At 43.6% G+C, this 23,416-nt stretch overlaps 1 protein-coding gene across 3 annotated transcripts in view; it reads right to left on the bottom strand.

Moving 5' to 3' along the window:
• ADARB1 (adenosine deaminase, RNA-specific, B1) overlaps nucleotides 1–20,155 on the bottom strand; it is a 35,530-nt gene extending 15,375 nt beyond the window's left edge. The window contains exons 1-6 of one of the 3 annotated variants that reach the window (XM_010161454.1): nucleotides 20,085–20,155; nucleotides 13,015–13,946; nucleotides 4,496–4,610; nucleotides 2,768–2,936; nucleotides 2,128–2,276; nucleotides 1,349–1,517 (exon numbers count right to left, since the gene is read on the bottom strand). In XM_010161454.1, the coding sequence (XP_010159756.1) occupies nucleotides 1,349–1,517; nucleotides 2,128–2,276; nucleotides 2,768–2,936; nucleotides 4,496–4,610; nucleotides 13,015–13,946; nucleotides 20,085–20,112 (1,562 nt within the window). In that variant the 5' untranslated portion in view covers nucleotides 20,113–20,155. Of the gene's footprint in view, nucleotides 1–1,348; nucleotides 1,575–2,097; nucleotides 2,277–2,767; nucleotides 2,937–4,495; nucleotides 4,611–13,014; nucleotides 13,947–20,084 lie in introns of all 3 variants that reach the window. The other 2 variants (XM_010161452.1, XM_010161453.1) reach the window with 2 other exon arrangements.
• Between the last annotated feature and the right edge of the window lie 3,261 nt (nucleotides 20,156–23,416).

Here is a 23,416-nt window from a genome sequence, read left to right as displayed (position 1 = left end):
AGAAAAGTCCCTAGCATGAAGCTGTGGAATTTGGTGAATTTTACTGAAAATACTATGAAAGAAACTGAAATGCCATTTTTTGCAGAATTACCTTTCAACAACCCACTGTCCTAGTTTCTGAAAGGCCCTATCCATTTATGTCAGGGGGATTTAAACTAAAGAAAAACGTCTTCCTTCAGTAGAGATGCCGATCACTTGAGACAGGACTAGAGGAACAAAGCAATTACATAACCTTCCTCCTGTATTTTTGATACCAAGTTCACAAGAACAGTTCCAACTTAATACACTTAAATACATCTTACATCAGGCTAGCTCTGACTTGACAAAACAGCAGACCTATTTCAATCAAAAAAATAACTAATTTATCATCAGCTGAAAAACTTGGTATTTCTCATCTATTCTGAAAGAACACAGAGGCTGAAAACACATAGACTCATTTCAAAAACGTACGTTGCTTGTTAAAACTTCTGACACTTGGTAAAGCGTGCTGCTGCTTATTTTATTTGTGGGGTAGTTATTTGCCCACTTATGATTTTGGGGAAAAAAAAAATAAAAATTAAATCTTTCAATCTTTGTCAAATAGGACAACAAAGTAGGAATTGGATAAAATATAAATAAAAGCACTATTATTAGAAACAAAATATTTAATTACAACAAAAATATTTAACCAAAATTAAAAATAATTGTAGAGTTCTGAGTGTCCATCAGTTAAGATTTTTTTTAACTGGAACACTTTTTCCCTATATTAAAGAACACAAGTCTAAATCTATCCACAAAAAATGTAGATATCTTTGATATCATAAAATCATAGAATGGTTTGGGTTGGAAGGGACCTTAAAGACCATCCAGTTCCAACCCCCCTGCCATGGGCAGGGACACCTTCCACTAGACCAGGTTGCTCAAAGCCACATCCAGCCTGGCCTTGGACACTTCTAGGGATGGGGCAGGGATGTGCATCATCAGAGGAACTTATCCAAATATAACTATCGTAATGTACTTATTGCACTGTTTTGCTAATGCTACACTATTTAGGGATGGGAAAAAAAAAAAAAGAACGAAAGCATTCCTCTGCTTCCTCCCCAGTGCTATAAATACAAAACCAAGCTGTTATGAGTTGAAGTGGCTGGACTGATAATGGTTTCACCTTGCCTCTGAAGACATCAGCAGGTCTAACACCAACTGCAGGTGAAGAAACAGAGCTTTATCACTGGCGTTACAGTCACCCCCATTTAAGCAATTATATCAGCCCATCAATAACCTGCACGCCCACGGCAGGCACCACGCAACCCTCCTTTCTTGTTCCGCAATAACAGGCAGTAGCAAAGAAGGCAATCACTGGATCTCTCACCTCGCAATCTTGTCACTGCAGGACATGGTAAGCAGCCTTTCTCCTTGCAGTACGCCATCCCAGGTTTGGATAGTGGTAGTAGAGCGCACGGGGATGGTCCCTTCCCCAGATTCTATTTTTGTCCGTAGCTGTCCTCTCGCTTTGCGGTTTGGGTGCCTGTCCCCTTGATCTAAACGACAAGAATAGCTTACAATCAGCTGAGAAACACCCTCCAAGAGTTTTACAGCTAGCATTACGACAAGAAGAGTCGTCAAGAAGAGGGTATTTGCCTGCGTAACCGCTGGCCTGAGTAACAATTTCTGTTGTTCACAGCAAACTAGCTACAGCATCAGACATCTCTCAAATACGGTCTTCTAAAACCCACTTGCTCTTAAACCAAGCTTTCCACAAAGGAGCAGCACGCAGCAGGTAGCTCTTCCATTCTGTTCCACATGTTACTGCGTTAGAATGAAGTTAACGGGCAGGTGAAGAAAGGGGCGGGCAGACAACCACCGTCGGAAGATGGAAACAGTGACAGGGTTCGGTGAGTTCCGTACAAACGGGGCCTGACCCACGGGCTTATCTCGGCCAGCATTCAGCCTCTTCAGGCCACAGTGGATCAGTCTGTACTCAACTCCTACCATAGCGGAAGAACAGCTCAGATATTACTTTTGGAGAGGTCTTGGTCTAACACACATCTACACTAAAGGGAAAGAAGACACCTAAATTTTAACTGTGCCGCTAGTACATGCTGAAAGAACAATTTAAACCCCCTGGCTTGAGTAGTCCCACCGTCATACCCTCTTGTGCTGCTTCGTGCGGTGAGAAAATCCTCGCGTCGCCACAGGGAGAGGTGCTGATATAGAGATGAAACTGCACATTCTCCTTCAGCTTAAACCCGCCTCGCTCCGATTTGATAAAAATGGATTTTTGTTGATCTTCTTTATTGCTGAAACCGAGAATAAAGCCAGAGTCAAAACAGACATTAACATGTGAATAAGCCGGGTGGTCTTAGTAGGTATTAAAAGCCAACACAGGATGTCTGGAAATTTAATAGTATAAATCTAAGTTATTACAATTAACAAGATGAAAAGACCATCAAGAAAAGGAATAAAGAGCCCTTGACATCCCCAGATGGCACTTACCAGCAAATGAAACACCATCACCCTTTCACCCACTTGAGATTATTTTGATTTACATGTTTACAGTTTACAAAACGATCCCCGGTTATTTTTCCTCTCCTCCCTCTCATGACTGACACCGAACTGAACACACGCCTGGTTGAAGTCAAACTGTAGGGCAAAGGGCTGGAGTTCTAATTTAAACATCCTAATGCAACAGGACAAGCGTTTCACGTTGCAATAATTAAGACAGATGTTTTACACAGACACCTTTTCAGCTCCACAGGATCAGGTCATCTTCCCTCTCCCTCCAGCTTACCTTAGATAAAGCTCTAGTTGTGTATACAGAAATTTAAGCAGGCACCGACGAGATATAATTTCTGCATGGCAATCATTTAATGCAAGACCACGATCACTCATGTATTCACCGTTGATGCATTTTGTTCCTGTAGAAACACTTATTACCAGGGCATCTTTCACATCTGTACCTGCAAAACGAAATTTCAGGAAGAAGATACCATTAAAATCACAAATAACCTAGCACTTTCAACGTACCACAAGCACCTGGAGTTGAGGATGCTCCCATAACCACGTGGCTGCACAACAGGGCTGCACAACAGCAGTGCCAATACAAGTGGCATAACTAGTGATTAGCAAGGGAATTGGTAATTGAGTAATTGAGACATGGACTGCTTGAGCAGTCACTCCTGATGAAACATATGGCCTTAAACAAATGAACCTGAGCCCAGCTGCCCCGTCCTGCCCGCAGGAGAAGGCCATGGAGAAGCAAGGAGCCGCTTCACGCAACAACACAAGGCTCTGCAATGGGCTCATCCTAATTCCAGAGGTTCCTCAGACACATATCCATGCAAATATGACTTCTAATTCTGTGTAAAGCTCTTTCTTCAGTTAATCAAAATGTATGCACATGTTAATTAAGCCTTAATTCTTTGGTCACATGGCTCTTTTGGGAATTGTGGACACAGGACTAAATACACTAAAAACCATTAAATATCACAAAATATATCAAATAAAACTATAGCATGTTCCTCACATCTCCCCTGCCTCCAGAGCACGCAGTTGTCATCTACCCTACCCAGCATCCTCAGACCTCAGCAAGGAGACGTCTGCTCTGGGGAGGAGGCCCCTACAAACATTCCCCACGGGAGGAGAGGGTTGGCATTGCCCAAATCACCAAGGAAAGCTACTGTGCAGCCTGAAGGGCCAAGAAAAATGCCCACGGCACATGCTGCGTGAAGGCCGCTCAGCAGCAAGGTGCCTGCACATCTATCTCCGATATCCGTCTGACTCCTACCACTAACGGGGGCCATTTCATGACAGGCCCAAAATGAATCTCCCATCACGGCTTCTGATGGATTGACGAGCAAAGTAAATCATAGCCTGAGGAAAATTCAGCAGCAGAGTGGATGCAGATCAGCTTAGGGCAGAACTTTTTGGGTGCTCTGGCAGAACACAGATCTCGTGCCAGCAATCGGAGCGCCGCGGCGTTGCTGCTGTTTGTACACACACGCCAGTGTCAGCTGCCCAAGCACACGCTGCTTTCCTCCGACACCTTTACAACGACGGAGACACAAAGCACCAAGAATAAAATAGAGCAAGAATAACTCAGCCAAAGGCAAAACCTTAAAAGCTTGGAAAGAAAGCGTAATTTCTTAGACAATATGCCAAAACCCAAGAATGCCATCTGGGTGACTGATGCGGTGGAATTTAGTTTAGATTTACTTTCAACAAGTTGCATGATTTTAAAAGGTACATGTACGGGTATTCTGTAGACTATGAGTTCTCTCAGTTGTCTCAATCGGGTAGAAGACAGGAACTCCATGTAAACAGGAGGTATTATGCAGGTCTAATTTTCCTGTAATTATCTTTAGCCAAGATTTAATTGGTGTATTCAGTGCACCCTGAAGATGAAATAGTAAAAGTATGTTTCGATGCTGGTTGACTGAAATAAGATAGTTTCCTAGAATGCAAACAGAGCTCTCTTATTCAAGCAGTTAAAATTGTACTTTTTTTTTTTCCCCTTTACCTGTTGTCATGACAATTCCAGCAAGGACTTTTCTACGTGCATGTGGAGATGTGAAATTTTCTGTCAAATCACTGAATTTATCTACAACCAGGCGTGCAACAGCATCAGCTAAAACCTGTAGGATCACACAGAAACGCACATTAGAAAACCAAATAATTTCAAAATCACTGCAGCATTAGGTTGTAAAGATGCACGCTTTTAAATTATTTGACACAATTAAAATCAATGACTGGACATTGAGGCATCAGCAGTATGCCAAGGAGGTGCCTGGGTCCAACTGTCAGGCATATTGAACACTCGCAGGTGGAAGCAGAGCTCTCTGTGCCCCACGTCTATTAAAACAGGGCCAGGCAGCCCTAAGCCAAACATCACAGTACCTAATGCTCACGACCGTTATGAACACTTGAGGCTTTGGAGAACAACTGGATAAACAGAGAAGTCTGTGCTTTCAGGCTCAAACCTCAAAATGCATGATTTCAGTATCCTCAACATTGGACCCAACAAGAAGATTGAAGTACAAAACCCAGGGTCCTCAAACTAACACGTAAGCCCTTTATAACGATCAGATTAATAATGTAGCTCTTACATAAATAAATAAAATTAATCTGTTTTCCACACTGGTTAAACACTTTCGGTTTCTTATTTTTACAAGATATATATAAATTTAGGAACAGAAAATCTCAGTGTGAACCCCAAAATAAACTACCTCAAAATTCGGAAGGATTCCTCTTTCACCTTCAGGAAAGCTTGAACAGTAGCAGTCACAGCCTTGCTGGATCTTGCCAGCAGGGTCAGCAGGCAACGTCGGTCAGACTTTAAGGGGGGCTAAATTCTAATTTCAAGGAAAACTTCAAAATAGCAGTCCTGCTCTTGTTGAATGACGGTTCAGTTCAACGCTGCAGCTAACCTCACCTGCTGTTTTTGAGGCAGTTGGAACTGTAACAGCTAGAGAAGATGAGTCAAGATCAAGTTCTTGAATTTTCACCTGAAAAGAAACTGGAAACCAGGGCAATCTATAAGGCTGCACTGCTAGCACAGCTGGTTGCTCGCAGAGGAGCAGCTGAGAAAGGCAAGTTACACATTAGATGGTGTGATGTTGGTCCCCAGGCTGGCAGGAGAGGCAGGGCAGCCCATCCCCACTCATCTTCTGCCAGCACTGGGACCAGCAGCCGGAGAGGAGGAGCGGACAAGCCCAGGAAGGGAGCTCAGGTGCCTGTCTTGGAGTGCCAGGTATCAAGAGCTTAATCTGGTTCTCTGTGTGTTGGCACCCAGCAGTATCCGAGATGTCTAGGGCAACCGTCTGGCCCACAGGCTGACACACCAGAAGGACACAGGCCCCATGTCACACCTGCCAGCACTGTGAAGATGTCTCAGACACCCAAGAGCATCCAAAGTGGTGCTAAACAGACATGCAAACAACTTCATCAAGCCCAAAAGGATGCTCGTGGCTGAGAGTCTTCTGCTTACAGACCGTCTTTGGGCTCTCAGTAACGGAAGATGACCACTCTCACCCCTCCAAGGTGAATCAACAGGGTGGCAGTACAGGGAGCTTGGAGGCACCCACTTGAAACGGCACAAACTCTTGGTCACCATCAAGTCTAAAATCAGACTGCCAGGGTCAGAAGAAAGAAAGAAAAGGAAAAGAGGGTTTGAAGACTGCCCGCCTGACACACCAACATTTTCTTAACAATGTTCATGAGAACTGACAGCCTAGAAATAACGTGGAGGAGCTCTCAATGTTAACTTCCTTCTGAAAAAACTTTAGCAGCCAAGGAAGCAATAATCAAAGCTCGGGTGTCATGATTTCAGAGCTCAGCAGCTTCTTCCAGCACCTGACTGGGGACGGGAACCAGCAGTCCGGGTTGACTGGGGTCACATGTGCACCAAGCTTCGCTCAATGTTTTGCAATTGCACTTAACGTTGAAAATACACATTTTTTTGGGACGAATTTGAATGCACCGCAACTCAGAAACTCTTATCAACAGACTGAGAGATTTTTCAGGATCACAGTTTTGCTCAGAAGCTACGAACATGTCTGGTCAGACACCAGATGACCTGTAAAGGTCCTTTCCAACCCAAACTGTTCTACGATTCTATGATTTTCAAAGAAGGTCTTTCTGCTGCTGGACCCAAAACTGCATTACAATCTGTGCTCTGACAGCACCGTGAGCACGCAGCACAAAATTTGCATTTAATTGTGCTAGTACTTACCTAACGCAGAAAGCTGAACTTGAAGGTAAATATACAAAAGGAAGGTAATGAGCAACAGTTTCATTATCACTCTGGTTTTAGAAATGGAAAATTAATACACAAAAAGCTTAAATGATTAACATCCCTGCAGCCATGCAGGCAGATCACCGCAGGGACAAGAAACAGAGTCCTCATTCCAGTGTTTTATCCACAGCCCCCCCTGCATAATTACAGGTACTGCTTCCCAGCTGCAAGTTTTATGCTCTCATTTCGGCAATATATATGTTTTTCTTCTCTACCTTACATCACAATGTGCTGGACAGGAGAAAACAGTTGGCAGCCGACAAGCTACCAGGCAATGTAAAGTCTATTGCAGAACCAGTGCAACAAACTTTTTGAGATAGGGATGGACCTTATCCACAAAGAGAGGCTTTGTAGCCTGCTAGAAAGGCTTGCCATCCAGGTAGTAAACAAGATGGGTCACCCCTCCTCCAAAAACCAGTAAGCATCATGACTGGCACCCGGAGGAGTCTTCTCCAGTGCTCGGACTGGACAAAAACACAAAGTCCAGCACACATCAGAAGTGGCAATTCCAAAATCCTGAACCAAAAACCGACCAGTTGTCAAGGTACACAGAGGAACACTGCTTCCAGGGTCACCAAACACGGGACACTCGCTACGCAGACCCTCATCTGCCCAGACAAACGGAGGCTGATCTACCCACGTGATCACACATCCCCTGGGTGAACCAGGGCTGGCTCGAGGAGGTTCCCACCAAGAGCTGGGAACCGAAATTGCCAGGTGTTTCTGGGAAGAAACCCACGGCCAACTTCCCTGCCAGTACTGCTGACAGAAGGGCTACTTGAACAGCAATCGGGCAGGATGCTTGTCTACAGGGTGGATACATTAGCTTTTCCCAAAAAGGTGTTTGTGGGGTTTTTTGTTTTGGTTTTTTTTTTTTTTTCCACATAATGAACGAAGCAGGAGAAACTGTGGTGTTGGTATACAAGCGAGAACATGGTGAGTCCCTCTGGGAAGACGTAAGCTGGCACAGAAGGATGGGAGGGGGCTGCACCTCAAACAGCGCGGAACTAAGCTGCTGGCAAGGAAACCTAAAAACGCTTGAATCAACATGAAGCCAGACGCTGGGGAGAGCTGATAAGAAGGACTAAGCAGAACTCCATCGAGTCAGAACGACCACTAGAGATGCAAACAGTACAGGAGGAACTGTAGGCAAGGGGGGGAAACCACTGCCAGAAAATAGGCAGATATGTTAAAGATCGCTTTATTCCATTTGATACTCAAGGTGCATGACAGCATGCGGGTGGTGAGCAATAAACCTTATTAAATGTCTACAGATTTAAATACTAAGGTTTTAGTCTTTTATAGGAATATTCACCTAACAAATTAGAAGAATCAGCCTTTTCTTCTAGATGGCTATTACGTTAATATAGCTAAGAGTCCCTAAAAGCATGGACCGGATGGGAATAAGGCAGGCTATGAGCAGCCCACTGCAGCACCAGGAACATGACTTACTGACCTAAAACGATGTCCTTGCTGTCCCCATCTCAAAGTCAAGAACTTGAAGCTGTCTCCACACCAAGCCCAGGCCACTGACCAGCCTGGGTAGGGATCTCTCACTTCTCGTTCTGACCCTATTCCCTTTCATATAAGTAAATATAAATTGGAACAGAAATTGAACTTGTGACTCGCCATCCCAGTGAGTCCCCTAACATCTGACATACAATTTCTCTACCCCCACTTGTGCAATAAACCATTATTCAAAGTTGGGCAATTCAAAAAAGGAAAGACTTAAAATAGCTGGCAGTTGGCTCGTTAAGGCATGTGAGCTCACAGCTATTTTGGGCGCATTGTTCCTTTCTCTGATGAAGTTACACTGAACTCACTTTTCTGCTGAAACAGACTGATTTTGGTTAATATTTGCAGCATTGTTGTAGCAGAACCCCCCTGACCATCCACGTTCTAAAATACTCCGAAGCTGGTGAAGTTCAGGTCAGTCTGAATCCGAAGGAAGCCCTTGGCAGGCCAGAGAGACCACCCTGGAGGAACGCTGGTGAGTGGCGCGTGCTGGAACCAGAGACAGTGGGATCAGGGGCACCGCGTGGGCTGGCAGCTCGCAGCTCTCACTGGGGACCTGGCCCAAGACCTCCCAGCCTTCTGTGCTCTCCTTGGAGCTCTAGTCATCCTTCCAAGGAACAAAGTTCTCTCTCTGCTTCATTCCTTCTCACCATCACAGCGCAGGGCTTATGTGAACGTTCACAAGCTGATGAGCAGTGGCAGAGCCCACAGCAGGTAAAAATCAAGGTCCGTTTTCTCTCCTCTGACAGTGAGCAGTACACACAATTCAGAGAAGGTACAAACATATCTATGCCAATAAAACGGGGTAATTATTTTCTGGTGCTCCGAAGTTTCCTGTATTTATTTAAAGGAACTGCTACCTGGTAGCAGACTCTCTCCCTGCTGATGCAAATGTATCTTTTACAATTCCACAGCAATTATTGCAACCTATTACTCACTGATTCCCACAAACACAGAGAGTATTACCTTTTTGTTAGGTTTGAACCCGTTACATTCTCATCCTCCTGTATACACTAAGCAGCCTATTGCAATAAACTCCCTAGAGCTCTTCGGTACCTCTGCAGAAGCAGCTTGCCCAGATCTTCACTCATTTTCCTCATTAATCTGCATGTCTTTCCTGTATTTGAAAACTTTTACAGTTTCTCCTCACCCCAGGCTGAACCAGGATTAACGCAGCACTTCAAGGACGAGCAGCCATTGCAGTACTGGTTCTCATTCCTTCCTTCTGCTTAACATTTTGTTTCAGCGTGTGTCCACAATGATGTACACAGGACAAACAATTTGTAACGCAATCAGGTGAGTGATTAAAAGTAATCCCTCCAGTGGATTTTTTAAAATCAATTCCATTTGCAGCTACACTGCTTATTTGTCTAGCACAAGTGGCTTTCTCTCACGGTAGTCCAGCTTTCACTAATCTAAATAACCCTATTTTTAAGCTTCTGTGTTTACAATTCAAATTTCAACCTCTTTGCATCCTGACTAATCGGCTATCTTTTTAAATAAACAGCTTGAGGAAATCTGGGAAATAGCATCATAAAGCTTATACAGAGTTTTTCCTAACAGAGGTCATCGGTGGCCTGAAGAGGCTACCTCCAGCAGCAGGTTCCTACCGTTGGATGGAAACCCTTTCCAGCAACGCCAGAGTAGTGGAAGTCACCGAGTGCCCTAGGGCACAGCAGGATGCGTGCTGCGCTTCAGAACACCCCAGATGAGACTCTTCTTCCCGCAACACATCCTTGAAGAGTGGAACTTGCTGCTACGAGGTGCTGTGGAAGCTAAACGATTACAGATGGTCCAGAGAGTGTTGAAATTAATGGGGGATGTGCTGGGTTCAGCCAGGAAAGGGTTAACTCTCTTTACTGTGGCTGCTAGAAAGCTGTGTTCCTGGATGCAGGGAGCAGCACTGATCAGTTCTTAGCCAGCACTGAGGAATGTCTGTACCAGTTTCAAGGTCTTTTCTCCGCTTCTGATACTGCAGCTGCGTTCCCAGCTCTCGCGGTCTCGCTACAATAACCCATTAAGGATTCCCAGATGGAAAGACACCGTTCCTAGCTGAGGAACTCCCTGAGACACAAACTGCGGGAGGTTAGAAGCACGTAAGGGGGAAGTACTGCTACCAACACGCCCGTTCCCCATGTGTTATCAAGGCATTTGGTACTGGCCGAGGTAATACTTTTAGGGACAGCACCAGCCCACCCTTGACAGAGGAGTGAGACCCCCCATGGCCTACCGTGGGAAGCAGGGAGCGTCTAAGGGAACCCAGCTGGCGGCCAGTCACCAGTGGTGTTCCCGAAGGATCAGTACTGGGGTCAGTTTTAATATCATGTTGAGTGACTTACTGGCTTTAACTCCCTTTCCCAGCAAAGGGATTTTCCTCACCACAAGCAACACCGTTTCATCCCTCGCAAAAGGTCAAGGTGTAAGCAAGTAGATGAGCTCGCCTTGCAGAGACTGGTTTTAAACGTATTAAACCATGGGGTCAGCACCTCGATCACCTGCCCTAGAGAGGGTGAGATTACACCCACGTCCGGTTTATAAGCTGATGTCTGCTATCAGCTGTCCTTCCGTACCATCCGATACCCACACGTGTATTTCTGCATCTGGTTTCCTCCGAAGCGCCTGCAGCTAACCGGGAGGTGTGGGGTCACAGATACGTGTTTCAGCCGATACTCACGGACACCAATGGATCATCTCTCCTCTGCTCCATTGGTTTTTCCCCACAGGGCACCACAAATCAACACACCAGCTACAGGCAGGTTTTGAACCTGTCACCCAGGCAGTCAATTCCGACATGTTCATCGGCACAACCGTGCCGTACTTTTATTATTTCCACTAAGCATCTGGTATTTGGATTTTTCCTCTCCTTGCATGTTTCTAGCTTCCATTTTTTTCCAACCCAATCAGCATTTTATTTGGTCTCTGGGTTATATCCTCATTTACATGATTCCTGTACTCTCAAATGTTTGGCACTTCGGGGTTATCTCCAAATTTAACATCTTTACACATCCTGAGTAAACACTCTAAAAAAAATAAAACAACTCACAGATTTAAAAAAAAGATAAAGCAGGACCCAAAACCACCAGAAATACTTAAATCCCTTATTAATCATTAATACATACCAGACCAAAATCACTAATATGTAACAGACCTGACATAACTCCAGTAACTTCACAGCTAATTATAATTACAAGCAGAGTAATACAACACAGCAAAGTGCAGACAGGAAAGCCCAGCACGAAGCCCCTTAAAGAAAAGGGGCTGTGTAAGCTGTTATACACTGGGCTCAAACAACTTCACCTTCCGAGAATGACACCTCTTTCATGGCTCACCTTGTGCTCTTTTCCACTTCCCTACTTTCATCATTTTCCTGATTCAAGAACCAGTAACACATATTGCTTGCAGTGGAATTTTTTTTGGTGTCTGGGGCCAAATCTACTTTTAAAAGCACAGCACAGAACACAGTCTGAAATTACTGACTGCTGAAGAAACTGTGACTACCTGAAATAACATGATCCTGGATATTTGCAAAGGCAGGAAACATTCATCAATAATGCTGTAATTGTGCAACGTTAGAAAGCAAGCATATAGGAATTTTTAAACGGCGTATATTGTCCATGCATTTTGAGAAAGCAACATACTTAAAATAGTCACGACATCTACATGCACTCTTCAACCCCCTATTATCAAATCAGACCTCTACCTTGTAATTTTAATGAAATCTAAAGCAATGTTTTTGAGATAGAAAAGGTCAAAGCCTTGAAATTCTCATAATAAACTAATCGAAAGTTGCAAAAAAGGGACACAGGCAAGTATTTGCATTCAGACAGGCCTATATCATCATTAAAATGACCCAACACGTGCAGGAGAAAGAGGGCAGTTGAAGCACCATTACTGTGCTTTGAGTGGAGAGAGACAGAGGAAAGCAAATAAAGGAGAATTTTTCTTCATTAAAAAAAAAAAAAAAATTGTAATTTCTCCATTCTAGCTACTTCAAATTTCTGGTCTATGCCTGGTGTGTTTGATACTTTCCCTAGGTCATTGGTTATTTGACTTGAACTATTTCTCATCCAGATTTACTTGCCCAGGTAACTTACATTCACTTAATTTGATTCGAACACAATCTTTTAGATAACAGCTGTTTAACCACAAGTCTTAGATACACCCACTGCGAGTGGGTCGTTGATTTAGACACTGGAAATACATGGTGACAGAATTAGCCTCACTTAATCCGTCCTTGACTTCCATTATTCAGCTCTGTTAATGCCAACAATTTCAGTCTGCAGAAAAGAACAATTTCCTTTCTCTGCTAAGAAACCATCATATCAAATAATTTTACTTAAAGCAGTAATTCTGACTTGAACTCCATCTAAGTCTTGCTGCCTAAGATGAGCAAAATGGGATTCAATCTTTCCTCAGCACAAACCATAATCCAAGCTGGCACCGCGCTGGGCTTGGTGCTTTCTTACGTGACGTGATCAAGGCTGAAAGCATCAGCAACAAAGCCTCCTCTCTGTCTCATGGAACACAAAGAGCTCATGCAATTGTCAGAATCCATAAGTGGATAAATCACCTAATACATATATACATGCATATCCATATATATATATGCACACACACATCTGCAGAAGCAGAGTAAACAGCAGAAATGTTGTTCAGGCTGACCAAATACACGACTTGGATACTCTTGGCCATTACCCAAAGACATCAACAAAACCCAAAGGGCTTCTTACCTGGGGCAAGTGTAACTGGAGCCCCTCACTGGGAATGGGCTGTCGAGATGGGGTCTGGTCCAGCTGCATGTTAAACAAGGATGCCAGGGCTGACTGAGCAGCCCGAGCTTTTGCCAACTTTTTATTCCTTCCCGAGCCTTCAAAAGTCTGACCGTCTACTGCCACGGCCATGACAAAGTTCTTGGCGTGGCTCTCCCCGCTCTCCGAGAGAAACTCGTACTTCAGGCCCGGCCGCAGCTCGTTGAGGATCATGACGGGGTTCTTCCCGCTGGCGGAGGGGTAGGGCGGTGGTGCGGGGAGAGGAGATTGGGAAAGGCTGCTGGCTACAGCAGATGACGGCAAACCGTAGTCCACGCTAGAGCTAAAGGACCCATCCCCATTGGACCCCAGGTAAAAGGAAGCATCGGAAGGGACCGGTGTTTCGAACCCGTTGAAAAGGGTGTCAGGGAAGTCCGCTTGGTCAGAGGTGAAGTCCGTGTTGACTGACAGAGTCCTCCCCATCGCCAGGTGGGCTTCCGAGGCGTTGGGAAACTGGACGAAAGACCGCAGAGCCTTCTCGGCGGCATGAAGCTTGGCTTTCTTTTTCGTCGGGCCAGAGCCCTCGAATACCTGCCCGTTGACTTCGACTGCCATCACGAACATGGGGGCATGGACTGGCCCTGTCTGGGAGAGGAGTTTGTACTGTAAACCAGGTTTAATCTCATTAAGTTGCATCAGGGCATTCTTTGGCAGAACGGGGCCGGGCGTTTTCTTCCTCTTCTTCGGGCGAAATTTGGAGTGGCCATTGTTGCCCTCCTCCAAAGGCCGCTTCCTGCTGCTGCTGCCAGCGCCGTTGGGGAGCTGCGTCCCCTCCCCGGCACCTTGCCCACCGCTGTCCTTGGGGGGAACGTTGTCCACGTTGCGGTTTTCTTTAACATCAGTGCTGCTCGAACCTGCGGTGCCCAGAAAGAGTAACTTACAATGCCTTCGGTGCAGGATCTTGTAAATGCAAAATTTATAGATTCCTTTATCTCTCTTTGTAACTGGTTAAGTGATGTGTGCTCACAGGGTAAATGCTTTTCAGTGTGGTCAGAGGCAAGAACAATGCAACACAACTTCTCGATAGTACAAGGAGTAACACATGCAGGAGTGATTTTCAAACTATGCATTTGATACAATCATATAGCAACAAAACACTTCAGTTTTGGGGTTTCTTTTTAACATTTAAGTCATGCTCTAACAAAACTTTTACTCTTAAGTTACATTTGGCCTGAAAAATGCTTTAAACCAGTATGGTTTAAAGCAGCATGGAACAAAAACTACCATTAGTAAAATAAAAATGGATGCTTAAGACCAGTAATAGGAAGTGGATATTTAATTCTACTTTATTCTTAGTTAATTCACGAGACAATTTTTCCTCAGCAATTTTAGTTGCTCAGTTTGAGAAATAACATAAATAAAATCCAAGCCACGAAAAAAAAAAATCACTCAGCTCTTTGTAGGCACCTTGACTGAAGAGTGCTTGAATCCTTTTGTTTCTCTTTAGCTATCCCATATTCTCTGAACTGAAGTCTTTTTTACGCTTTTCCTAAACTTTCATTTCACCTCAGCCCAATGTGCTCAGGTACTACAGCTGCCCCCTGGGCCAGCACGACCACAAGACTATTTATGTGTTTCCACACAGCCTTCTATTAAGAAACCTTATGTGTGTCATTTACAAGCTGTTTTGTAATTCCTTGCAAAGTAAGACAACAGCTGTCACAGAGTTACAAACCCTAAACCCACAGTAAGTGTGACAAAAGCTGTGCAATCACAATGATGACAATGTAATGGGGAAAAAAGTCACTGTAATATTAATTTAATGATTTATTTTCTGAAGTAGACAGTTGGGGGAATGATATGTCAGAGAGCTATTTAAAGAATGATATTTGCTGTAACGGCAAAGATCTCATTTTTACCCTGATAAAGAAATAAATCAATTATTTGTGCTATATACTGGCATTTGTGAGTGAAAAGGCAAATCTAGTAGGTCAAGTATTTCTAAATCTTCTGCTCCAAAACTTCAAAATACCTGTATTACATCTACACTTACACTAGGTGATAAATACTAATTGAAATGAGAGCAAGCCAAGGTGGAAGCTCTCTTTCAGTGACAAATTTCAACCACACTTGAAGTCTTCCCTAAAAATCCCCTACCATGCACACATCACTTCGCCCAGGTTACAAAGCTGATGGAATGGTTACTAAATTTTCATTTATAACATCCTCCAGCAAAAGCTCGATAGGTTACTCCTTTCGGTGCTCGAAGAGAAAAAACAGAAGAGGAAAAAAAACAAAAAAAAGATGAAAAGAAAAAGCCAAAGTAGGAACACATTTTGTTAAATCACAGTAGCACAACAAAGAATTGTAAAGCAGTGAACACTAAATTCCAGTCAATGAAATCTGGTCAGGAATGAAATACTACATATTCTGAAACATTTTCATTGCTAGAAATCTAATAAATTGCTAGAAATTTAATAAAGTATCTCATGTAATATTCAGCCACAAATTAAATTGCCTGCAGAGTATGTGCTATAAGGTCACAAATGTCAATACAGAGTGTTCAGGCATACATATTCTTTATATACCTACATATATATACAGTGAAGGAATCTAAGGAGAATAGAGTGAATTTTTAAATCTTTCCTTATAGTGAGTTTCTTACCTGAAGCTGTAATCTCCAAAAATTACATCTCATCTAAAACACCATTTCTGGAACACTTGCTCTTACTGGTGGCACCAGGAATTTGCCATCAATCAGTATGACTTTCAGGCTAACCAAAATAATTTAGTTAGCCCTAATTAACAGCCTCTGCTTTCATCTTTCTTTTTACACGAGACTACTACCAGTGCCTGCAGAGACCACAGAAGGAAAGTAAGAGTTGAACAGACTCCAGCTGAACGTAAGAAAACAGAACTTTTGCATGGAAGTACAGCAGCTGGAACAACCCCTTGAGCCATCTTGTGACACAGGTAGGGGGAATGATGCCCCGACAGAGGGGGACGCATAGGAAGCAGGAAAGAAACTTGTATGCTTACCTTGTCTCAATAAGAAAGAAGGGAAGAAAACTACTCCTTGCCTGAAAGCTACTAGGCTTGTTAGCCTTGGAGAACCTGCAGGGCAGAAGAAACTAGGAGAGAAAGCAAGCAGGGAGCTAGCAGCCTGAGCCAAACCTGCAGCCTGTCAAAGTTGGCAAGTTCCGACATTGTGGAGCTGATCCCAATCTAGGACTTGCACGTGATGCTAAGAAAAAGGCAAACCAGAAGGACTCGGGTTTGCTTCAGCCCACAGAGTCACAGGACTGCAAGAGCGAGCAACTGCTGCTCGGGCTGAGGGTGAAGATGTGCTTTTGGTCCTTTCGTTTAGCCTGTCCTGCCCAGCAGCTGTGAGGTCCCCCGATTACCTTAGGGCTGGAGAAAAGCTGACTGACAGATTAGTCAAAAAGTCAGATTAGCTATCACCACCTGTTAAAGCCAGAGAAGTCCCATCTTGTCCATATCCAGACATGGAGTAACTCATCCGGCCCAGCCTCTCCCTGCTGGTCAGAAACAGCTATCCCTTTTCCAGGCCTCTCACCTTGTTATCAAAGTTAGGAACGGCCTTACTTGCTCATCCTCTGCTGGCCCAGCTCCCCATCTGCAGGAGCGCCAGCAGCAGACCCCAAGAAAGGGTATCAAACCAGAGCAAGGTGCCCTGCACTTCCCCAGGGCAGCTGCTCGGCCTGCAGGGAGCCACAGCCGTGGGCTGTCCCACAGAACCTGGCAGGGAGCCACCGATGGGTTCCCCCCACACCTCCCAAATTTTTCTACCTGCTTCTCAAGACCCTGTAAGCCTCAGTGTCTACACAATGCATGTAAACATCCCCCTCTGTGTGCTTTGAACCCCCATCTGCTAGTCTCACTTAAGGCATCTATTGCTTTTTATTTGCTATTCTTTCCAGTTTGGTGATTCCAATATTAAACACTCTGTGCTTCTCATCATTTTACAGATATCTCTAGCATTTCAACCTTGTCATCCCTCCTTTACATCACTGGGCTCTAGTGTCCCTTGCCATCCTCCTCTTCCCACAGCAGCAGAGCCACAGCTGGATGCACTGTACATTTGCTATCCTTGCTCTATCTTGCAGTCTTTTTCATTCTGGTAATACATTGCTTTAGAGACCCTAGGACATTGGGAGCCTCTGACTCATTCCAAGGAGAATGAGGAAAGGCATCTTCACCCCTCAGAAGCTCTGGCTGATTCAGAAGGAACCCATCATAGCTCAAACTGGGAACAATACTCAAAAGGAGCGAAATTTTATTGCTTTAAAGCAGAGGTCATGGCAGATGTGGACCACCATTCCATGCATCTTCTAAAAAGCAGCTTAGATCATTTCAAAGTTCATCAGTCTGAAACCAACATTAAGCCTTGTGCTGCCGGCATCACAGCTAACAGAAGGCAGGAAAATGGGAACTGTGAATGTTAAATCACTATCATACAACACATAGGAGAGAGCTGGCAGGAAAAGAATTACTCGCTGAATTATTAAAAAAAAAAAATCTGTGTTCAGTAATGGATGCTCTTTATTATCCTTTTTTCATTAAACTTTTATATGTTAACATCATATATATTGCTTCAGAAAGGTTACACAATCTTGATAGATCTCCAAACATACCCAGAAATCAAGAGGTTTAAAAACAGCTTAATCCTAGATTTTAAATATACTTCCAAGTCTATGCATTTCCCAATCTTTAAATAAGTTTTCAAGGAAGGAATGCTTTAGAGAGCCCTCTGGGGCCCACCATGGCTGCTGTGTATTCAACATGTCAAAGTAGCATTAATACAAACACTTGATAACGGGATCCGGTATTTTTAAATGTTAATACTACCCAGGATTTAAGAATAAGATGTTTTTCATAGGACTAACTTATTTTCTAGTGACTAAAAACAGTTGGCAGCTTCGATTAGAGATTTCACTGATGCCTGTAGAAGCTGCTTTGGTAAAAATCATAGCTGACAGTATCACATGCCAACGACTTCAGTGGAAGAGAAGTCCTGCCCCCGAAATCTCGCTTGGGAGGCTTACAAACCCAACAGCACTCAAAGGAAGAAAGAGGCACAGGAAATTTTCATGGCAGTAAAGAAAGAAATCTTCTGTCCGAGTGTCGGTTTATTTTTGGTTTTATTCCCTGTAATTAAAAAGTGACTGTAATGAAGATGCTTATCTATGGGGGAACTTGCATTGCCTGCTTGCTGAGAGACAGCACTACACCTGCTCTGTCTGATCCGGAGCACGCTTAATGAAATTTAGGTGACTCTTGGCTGAACCAGAAGATGTTTCTAGCTACCCCTTATACTGCTGCTCTCATTTTCTGCCTGGGGAAATCATAAATAAGCATTTTTTTCATTAAAAACAGGCAGAAAAGCCCCACTGTGATCTCTTCTGAGCACGTTTTTAGAAAAAGGGGGTAGATGATCAAAGAGAAAGGACAGCCACACGCCAGTGTACCGAGTGTTCTGCAAAACACCCCCCTCCTCCCTTGGCCATAGGGTAATCGATAAGGGCAGGCAACAGGGTGGACTGACACCTAGCAAGCTATTTATTTCTGTCGTATCGATGCTCTGCAGGGCGCTCTGATTTGACACTGAGAAAACATGCCTGCAGATGGACTGCTGGCACAGAGTTCTGGGGCATTCAGAGTGCTGCAGGCACACCCTCCAAGCAAAGCGACAGGAAACCAAATGAAAACATGCTGGGGGAAAAAAAAATAATAATCTTTCCCCAAATCTCTTGTAACATCTTCCCTATGTTCACTGGATAAAGGAGGAAGACCTTAAAACCTGGAGTCTGAAACACTGTGTTTTCTCAGAGATATTAATGTAACCTCACCACTGTCTTACATATTTCAGGCAAACCAATACAATTTTAATTCTGGCCTCTGCAGAGCAATTCTAGTTATGCAACTGTGAGCTACAAATAATGCATATGCCCACCATCCTTTCCTGTAAGATACTTCCCCAAAAAGGAGTTACATAAAATAATAAAAAATTTAATAGGCAACTTCAGATAATGTACTTCACAACCTTAAGGGATATAAAAATAGAAAAAGACATTTTAAAAAAGTGGTGTTTGGTTTTTGAGGAGTTTTTTCTTTGATTGTTTTAAACACAATGACCTAACTCCTTTATCTCCTAATAAAAACATTCTGTAACTCCTTCAGGCTACAGCTCATCTGCTCCAGCGCCTCCTACACCGATGCCTTTGTCAGCTTGGCCAGAGATGTGCCGTTTAGCCACTGTCACTTAGGGGAAAAAGAAGCACATTTGTTATTATATCACATGCAATTTACAGTCAGGCACAGCGTAGCGGCACAGCAGCAATAAAGCACATCCACAAAAAAAGATCGTTGAAAGGTCAGTAATAGTAGAAGTAAGGTTTTAATGAGAACACTCTTCTCCACAGGTTACGAGATCTTAATTATACCACGGTGTTAGCAACCTTGCAGCACTGTGCTAGTGTATGCATCAAGGTGATCACTGTATTTGACTGTTCTTGTGCTTAAACGCACTTCAATAATTCAGTTGCTCAGGGTTGGAACAATAGCGTCTAATGAGAATAATCAGCCAGGCAAGACTGGCGGGGAGCTCTTCTAGCTCCTCCTTTTGCTTCTTGTTCCCCCATTTCTGCCTTCCCTCGTTTATTTTATACACTTCAACTCCACCTCCATTGTCTCACCCCTCCCTTCTGACTGGTCCCTAACCCTCGGCATTGGCACTACGGATATTCTCCCTCTCTTCTTCATTGCTGGTTCAAAACAGGAAAACATTTTGTTTGATTAGCTGTTGTTGGGAGCAAAATACTGGACACAAGCTTTAACTAGAGTAGCTCATAGCCACATCTATTCACAACACTTAATGAGAAAGCTCCGATTCACTCTTCTATACTGTATTTCAAACATACACCAAAAAAATTGAATTTGTTCTTCCAAAGTTTCTTCGCAGTTGTCCCTGTGCTCGTGAGAAAGTGTCACCTCCAGAAATGATTATTACTGTGTAAATAAGCACATCTTACTCATGTTTTCTTCATCGTCTACATCCATTGTGAAATATTTTTGCTGGTTTCTTGGCAGGCGGAGACTGCTTCTGTCTGGAAAACAGAGAGTGGAATATTTAAGCTTTAAGGTACCAACATCCAAGGTAAAGCATTAACTGTCCTTTAAAAGCAGCAGTCTGGACACTGAATTTGCTATGGGCTGTCCATGGGTTTTGCTCAATTTTCACATAGCATTTCCCCAAAGTGCCTATTTCTGTAGCTGAGGTGCAATCTGCAGAAACGCAAATTCAAAAAGGTCCCAAGAATTTGGGGTTTTTTTTATGACAAACTACAATATTGTTTATCTGAAAGAGTATGTAAACTACTTTATCTCACTACACTGGGTTTTTTAAACCCCAGAATACTGTCAAAACCACTCTGCAGGCTACCACACAGACAATTCAAACAGTCAAAACACTAAGGATGTAGGTTTTACCCAGCGCCAAACTGATGAATGTCTGTTTGGTTTGGTTAAATCCTGACCCAAGATCCCTCCTAAGACTGAGATCATCTACGACTGAAAAATGCAGCCCCATATCAGGTGAAGGACAGAGTGGGTAATGTTACCTTAGCTCCTACGTGTGGATTTTCTTATTAACCGAAACGTTCAGATAATTTTACATATAGGTTATTTGGCTGTGGGGAAATACATTTTATTAACCACAGGAAATTCCACTTCAAGGCAGACCGACCTGAAGGTGAATATAAGCATCTGACATACAAAGTATGTAATCTACTTAGCATTTGACTTGAAACAAGGCACCATTTTTACCCAAACCAAAAGCAGTAATTTAAGGGTGATGAGTTTGTGGTTCGGTTTTGTTTTTTTTTCATTATCCCAGTTTGGGTTTTCCTAAACACTAATCAACTAAATATCTGTTGCTTTCTAGGTAATTGCTCAAATCTCATAATGAACAGGGAGCCCTGAACCCCAAAACCATGCAGGGACTGACACTTCATAGAATGAATCAGAGAATCATAGGATGGTTTGGGTTGGAAGGGGCCTTAAAGACCATCTAGTTCCAACCCCCCTGCCATGGGCAGGGACACCTTCCACTAGACCAGGTTGCTCAAAGCCTCATCCAGCCTGGCCTTGAACACTTCCAGGGATGGGGCATCCACAGCTGCTCTGGGCAACCTGTGCCAGTGTCTCACCATCCCCACAGGGAATAATCTCTTCCTGATATCCAATCTAAATCTCCTCGCTTTCAATTTAAACCTGTTAACCTTTCTTGCAGTACCACCTGCCCCAGGCCCACTGTCACCGAGGCCTGGTGCAGCGATGCTTGCATTAATGCCAAGTGCACAAGTGCCAGCAACAGCCAACGAACAACAGGTATACTTGCTGAGGAAGAAGGGATGAGTGAGAGAACCCGGAAGGGAAAACAGTTAATTTCCCAAGAAAGTCAAGAAATGCCTACATCTTGGAGACCACTTCCACGTAGGATGTGCATGCCTGAGGATGCAGCAGGGGGAAAGGAGGACAGAATGCACAGGCACTTTACTTTGCTTTTTGTTGGAGTGCTGCAGAAATCAAGAGCCAGAGACACTGAGCTGTTGAGATTTCACCATTCCTAGCTGGAAAGCAACAGGCTTTGGAAGACAATCCCACTCTGGAAAACCCGAGGTGCTGCCCTAGTGTGTACTCCGAACATGAGCACAACACATTCAGGAGGACCTCTGCCACCAGCCAGGCCCCTGGCAACGCAACAGCTCATGGAGGGCCCCCATCAGACGGGCAGCATCGCACCCCTGTCCGATCCAGGTCCCCGTAAGATGCACAGCTCACCAATTTGTAACAACACAGCATGCCACGCTTCCACCGCGCAGCACCAGCTTGGGCATCTCTTTTGCACCTGGGGACCGCCCTCGCTAAAGCAGATGGACAGAGAGAGGGCAGATGATCGTGCAAATGACATAAGCCTTTTTCCCTTAAAGATATTGGAAATTCCAGCAGAACTTTCGCTAAATGGGCTACTTGTATTTGTTCTAAAAGATGATTAAATCTGCTTTCCTATTTCCATAGAGAAACCTGATTTCAACCCCAATTAACCCCATACTATCAATAAGGCTGTTCCCCTTGTCACACTAATATTACCACCAACCAGATTATCTGTTATGTATATTATGGGCAATATTATGCACAGTTATGAAGGAACATTTACCTACAACAGCAGAAGAAGCAACACTCATTCTTCTGTGTAGACACACAGAGCTCAGATACCACAGTCAACATACATTTAAAATCCAGCTGTGCCAAAAAAGTATAAAAATTGTGCCTAAAAAAGGTGATCTGGGGAGAGGGGACCTACAAAACCCAATGTTTATGCATTATCATGAGAGGACCTTTTGTTTCATCATAATGATGTGTAATTCATGGCAAAGCTTGGACCAACACCAAGGCACTTTGGAATCAGAATCCAGGTCCAACACCTCCATACTGTTATCAGGCTGCTGTACACTGTGCTGAATCCAGGAAAGGGTTGCTCGTTTGTTTTCCAACTACCCCCACCAGTACATATGTGTACCAGTGCATATGTGTATATCATGCAAACTCTATCTCCTTATTAACTAGATTTGGAGGTTTAACACATAGAACTGAAGCAAGTATGAAGACTTAATACACTTTCCATTTAATTGATTAGCAAAGGAAACAGAGTGATAAGCAATATTTTTTTTAACTATTAATTGAAACCAAAGCATATTTATTGTTTAAAAAGCAAACATTTCAAATAACGCTTGGAAAAAAGGTGAGATGCTTTTAAAAGCACTGTATCCCAAGAAATATTATATTTTCCAAGCTTGTAAGTATCAATTCAGGATAAATTTTCCTTGAAAAGGTTGCTGAAAAACTAATTTTCCTTTTGAGTAAAGATTCTTTACAGAACTATTTAATCAATGCACATGACACAGTAAGATAAAATACTCTCAAGACAATAAAATGCTTTAAAGGCTTTAGGCAGTCGAGGTATTCCTAAAGACCACAGGTAGCTTCACATCAGTTTTAAAAACCCTGCACCACCACCACCACATACACATAATTGAATAAAGATTAAAAGCATGAGCAGGTGGCTGGGAAATTCTTCTCTGTGACCAAAACCAAGTGCAATTAGCACTGTGCCAGGCCAGAGAGATTTTGGGAGAGCAAGAGCTGAAACCAGTACCAGGTCCAAGCCTGAATTAGAAGAAAAATAGGAAGAGGTTAGCTCTCCTGATTTACCATCCTCAGAAGTGTGATGCCCTGCAGTGTTCATCCTCAAAGCCCAGACGAGTGTCACCACTGTCCTACCCCTTCAACACCCACATTTGCC

Source organism: Eurypyga helias, unplaced genomic scaffold, assembly GCF_000690775.1.
Source record: "Eurypyga helias isolate BGI_N326 unplaced genomic scaffold, ASM69077v1 scaffold6771, whole genome shotgun sequence".
In the NCBI taxonomy this organism is placed as follows: domain Eukaryota; kingdom Metazoa; phylum Chordata; class Aves; order Eurypygiformes; family Eurypygidae; genus Eurypyga; species Eurypyga helias.
This window is presented reverse-complemented; position numbering and strand designations above follow the sequence as displayed.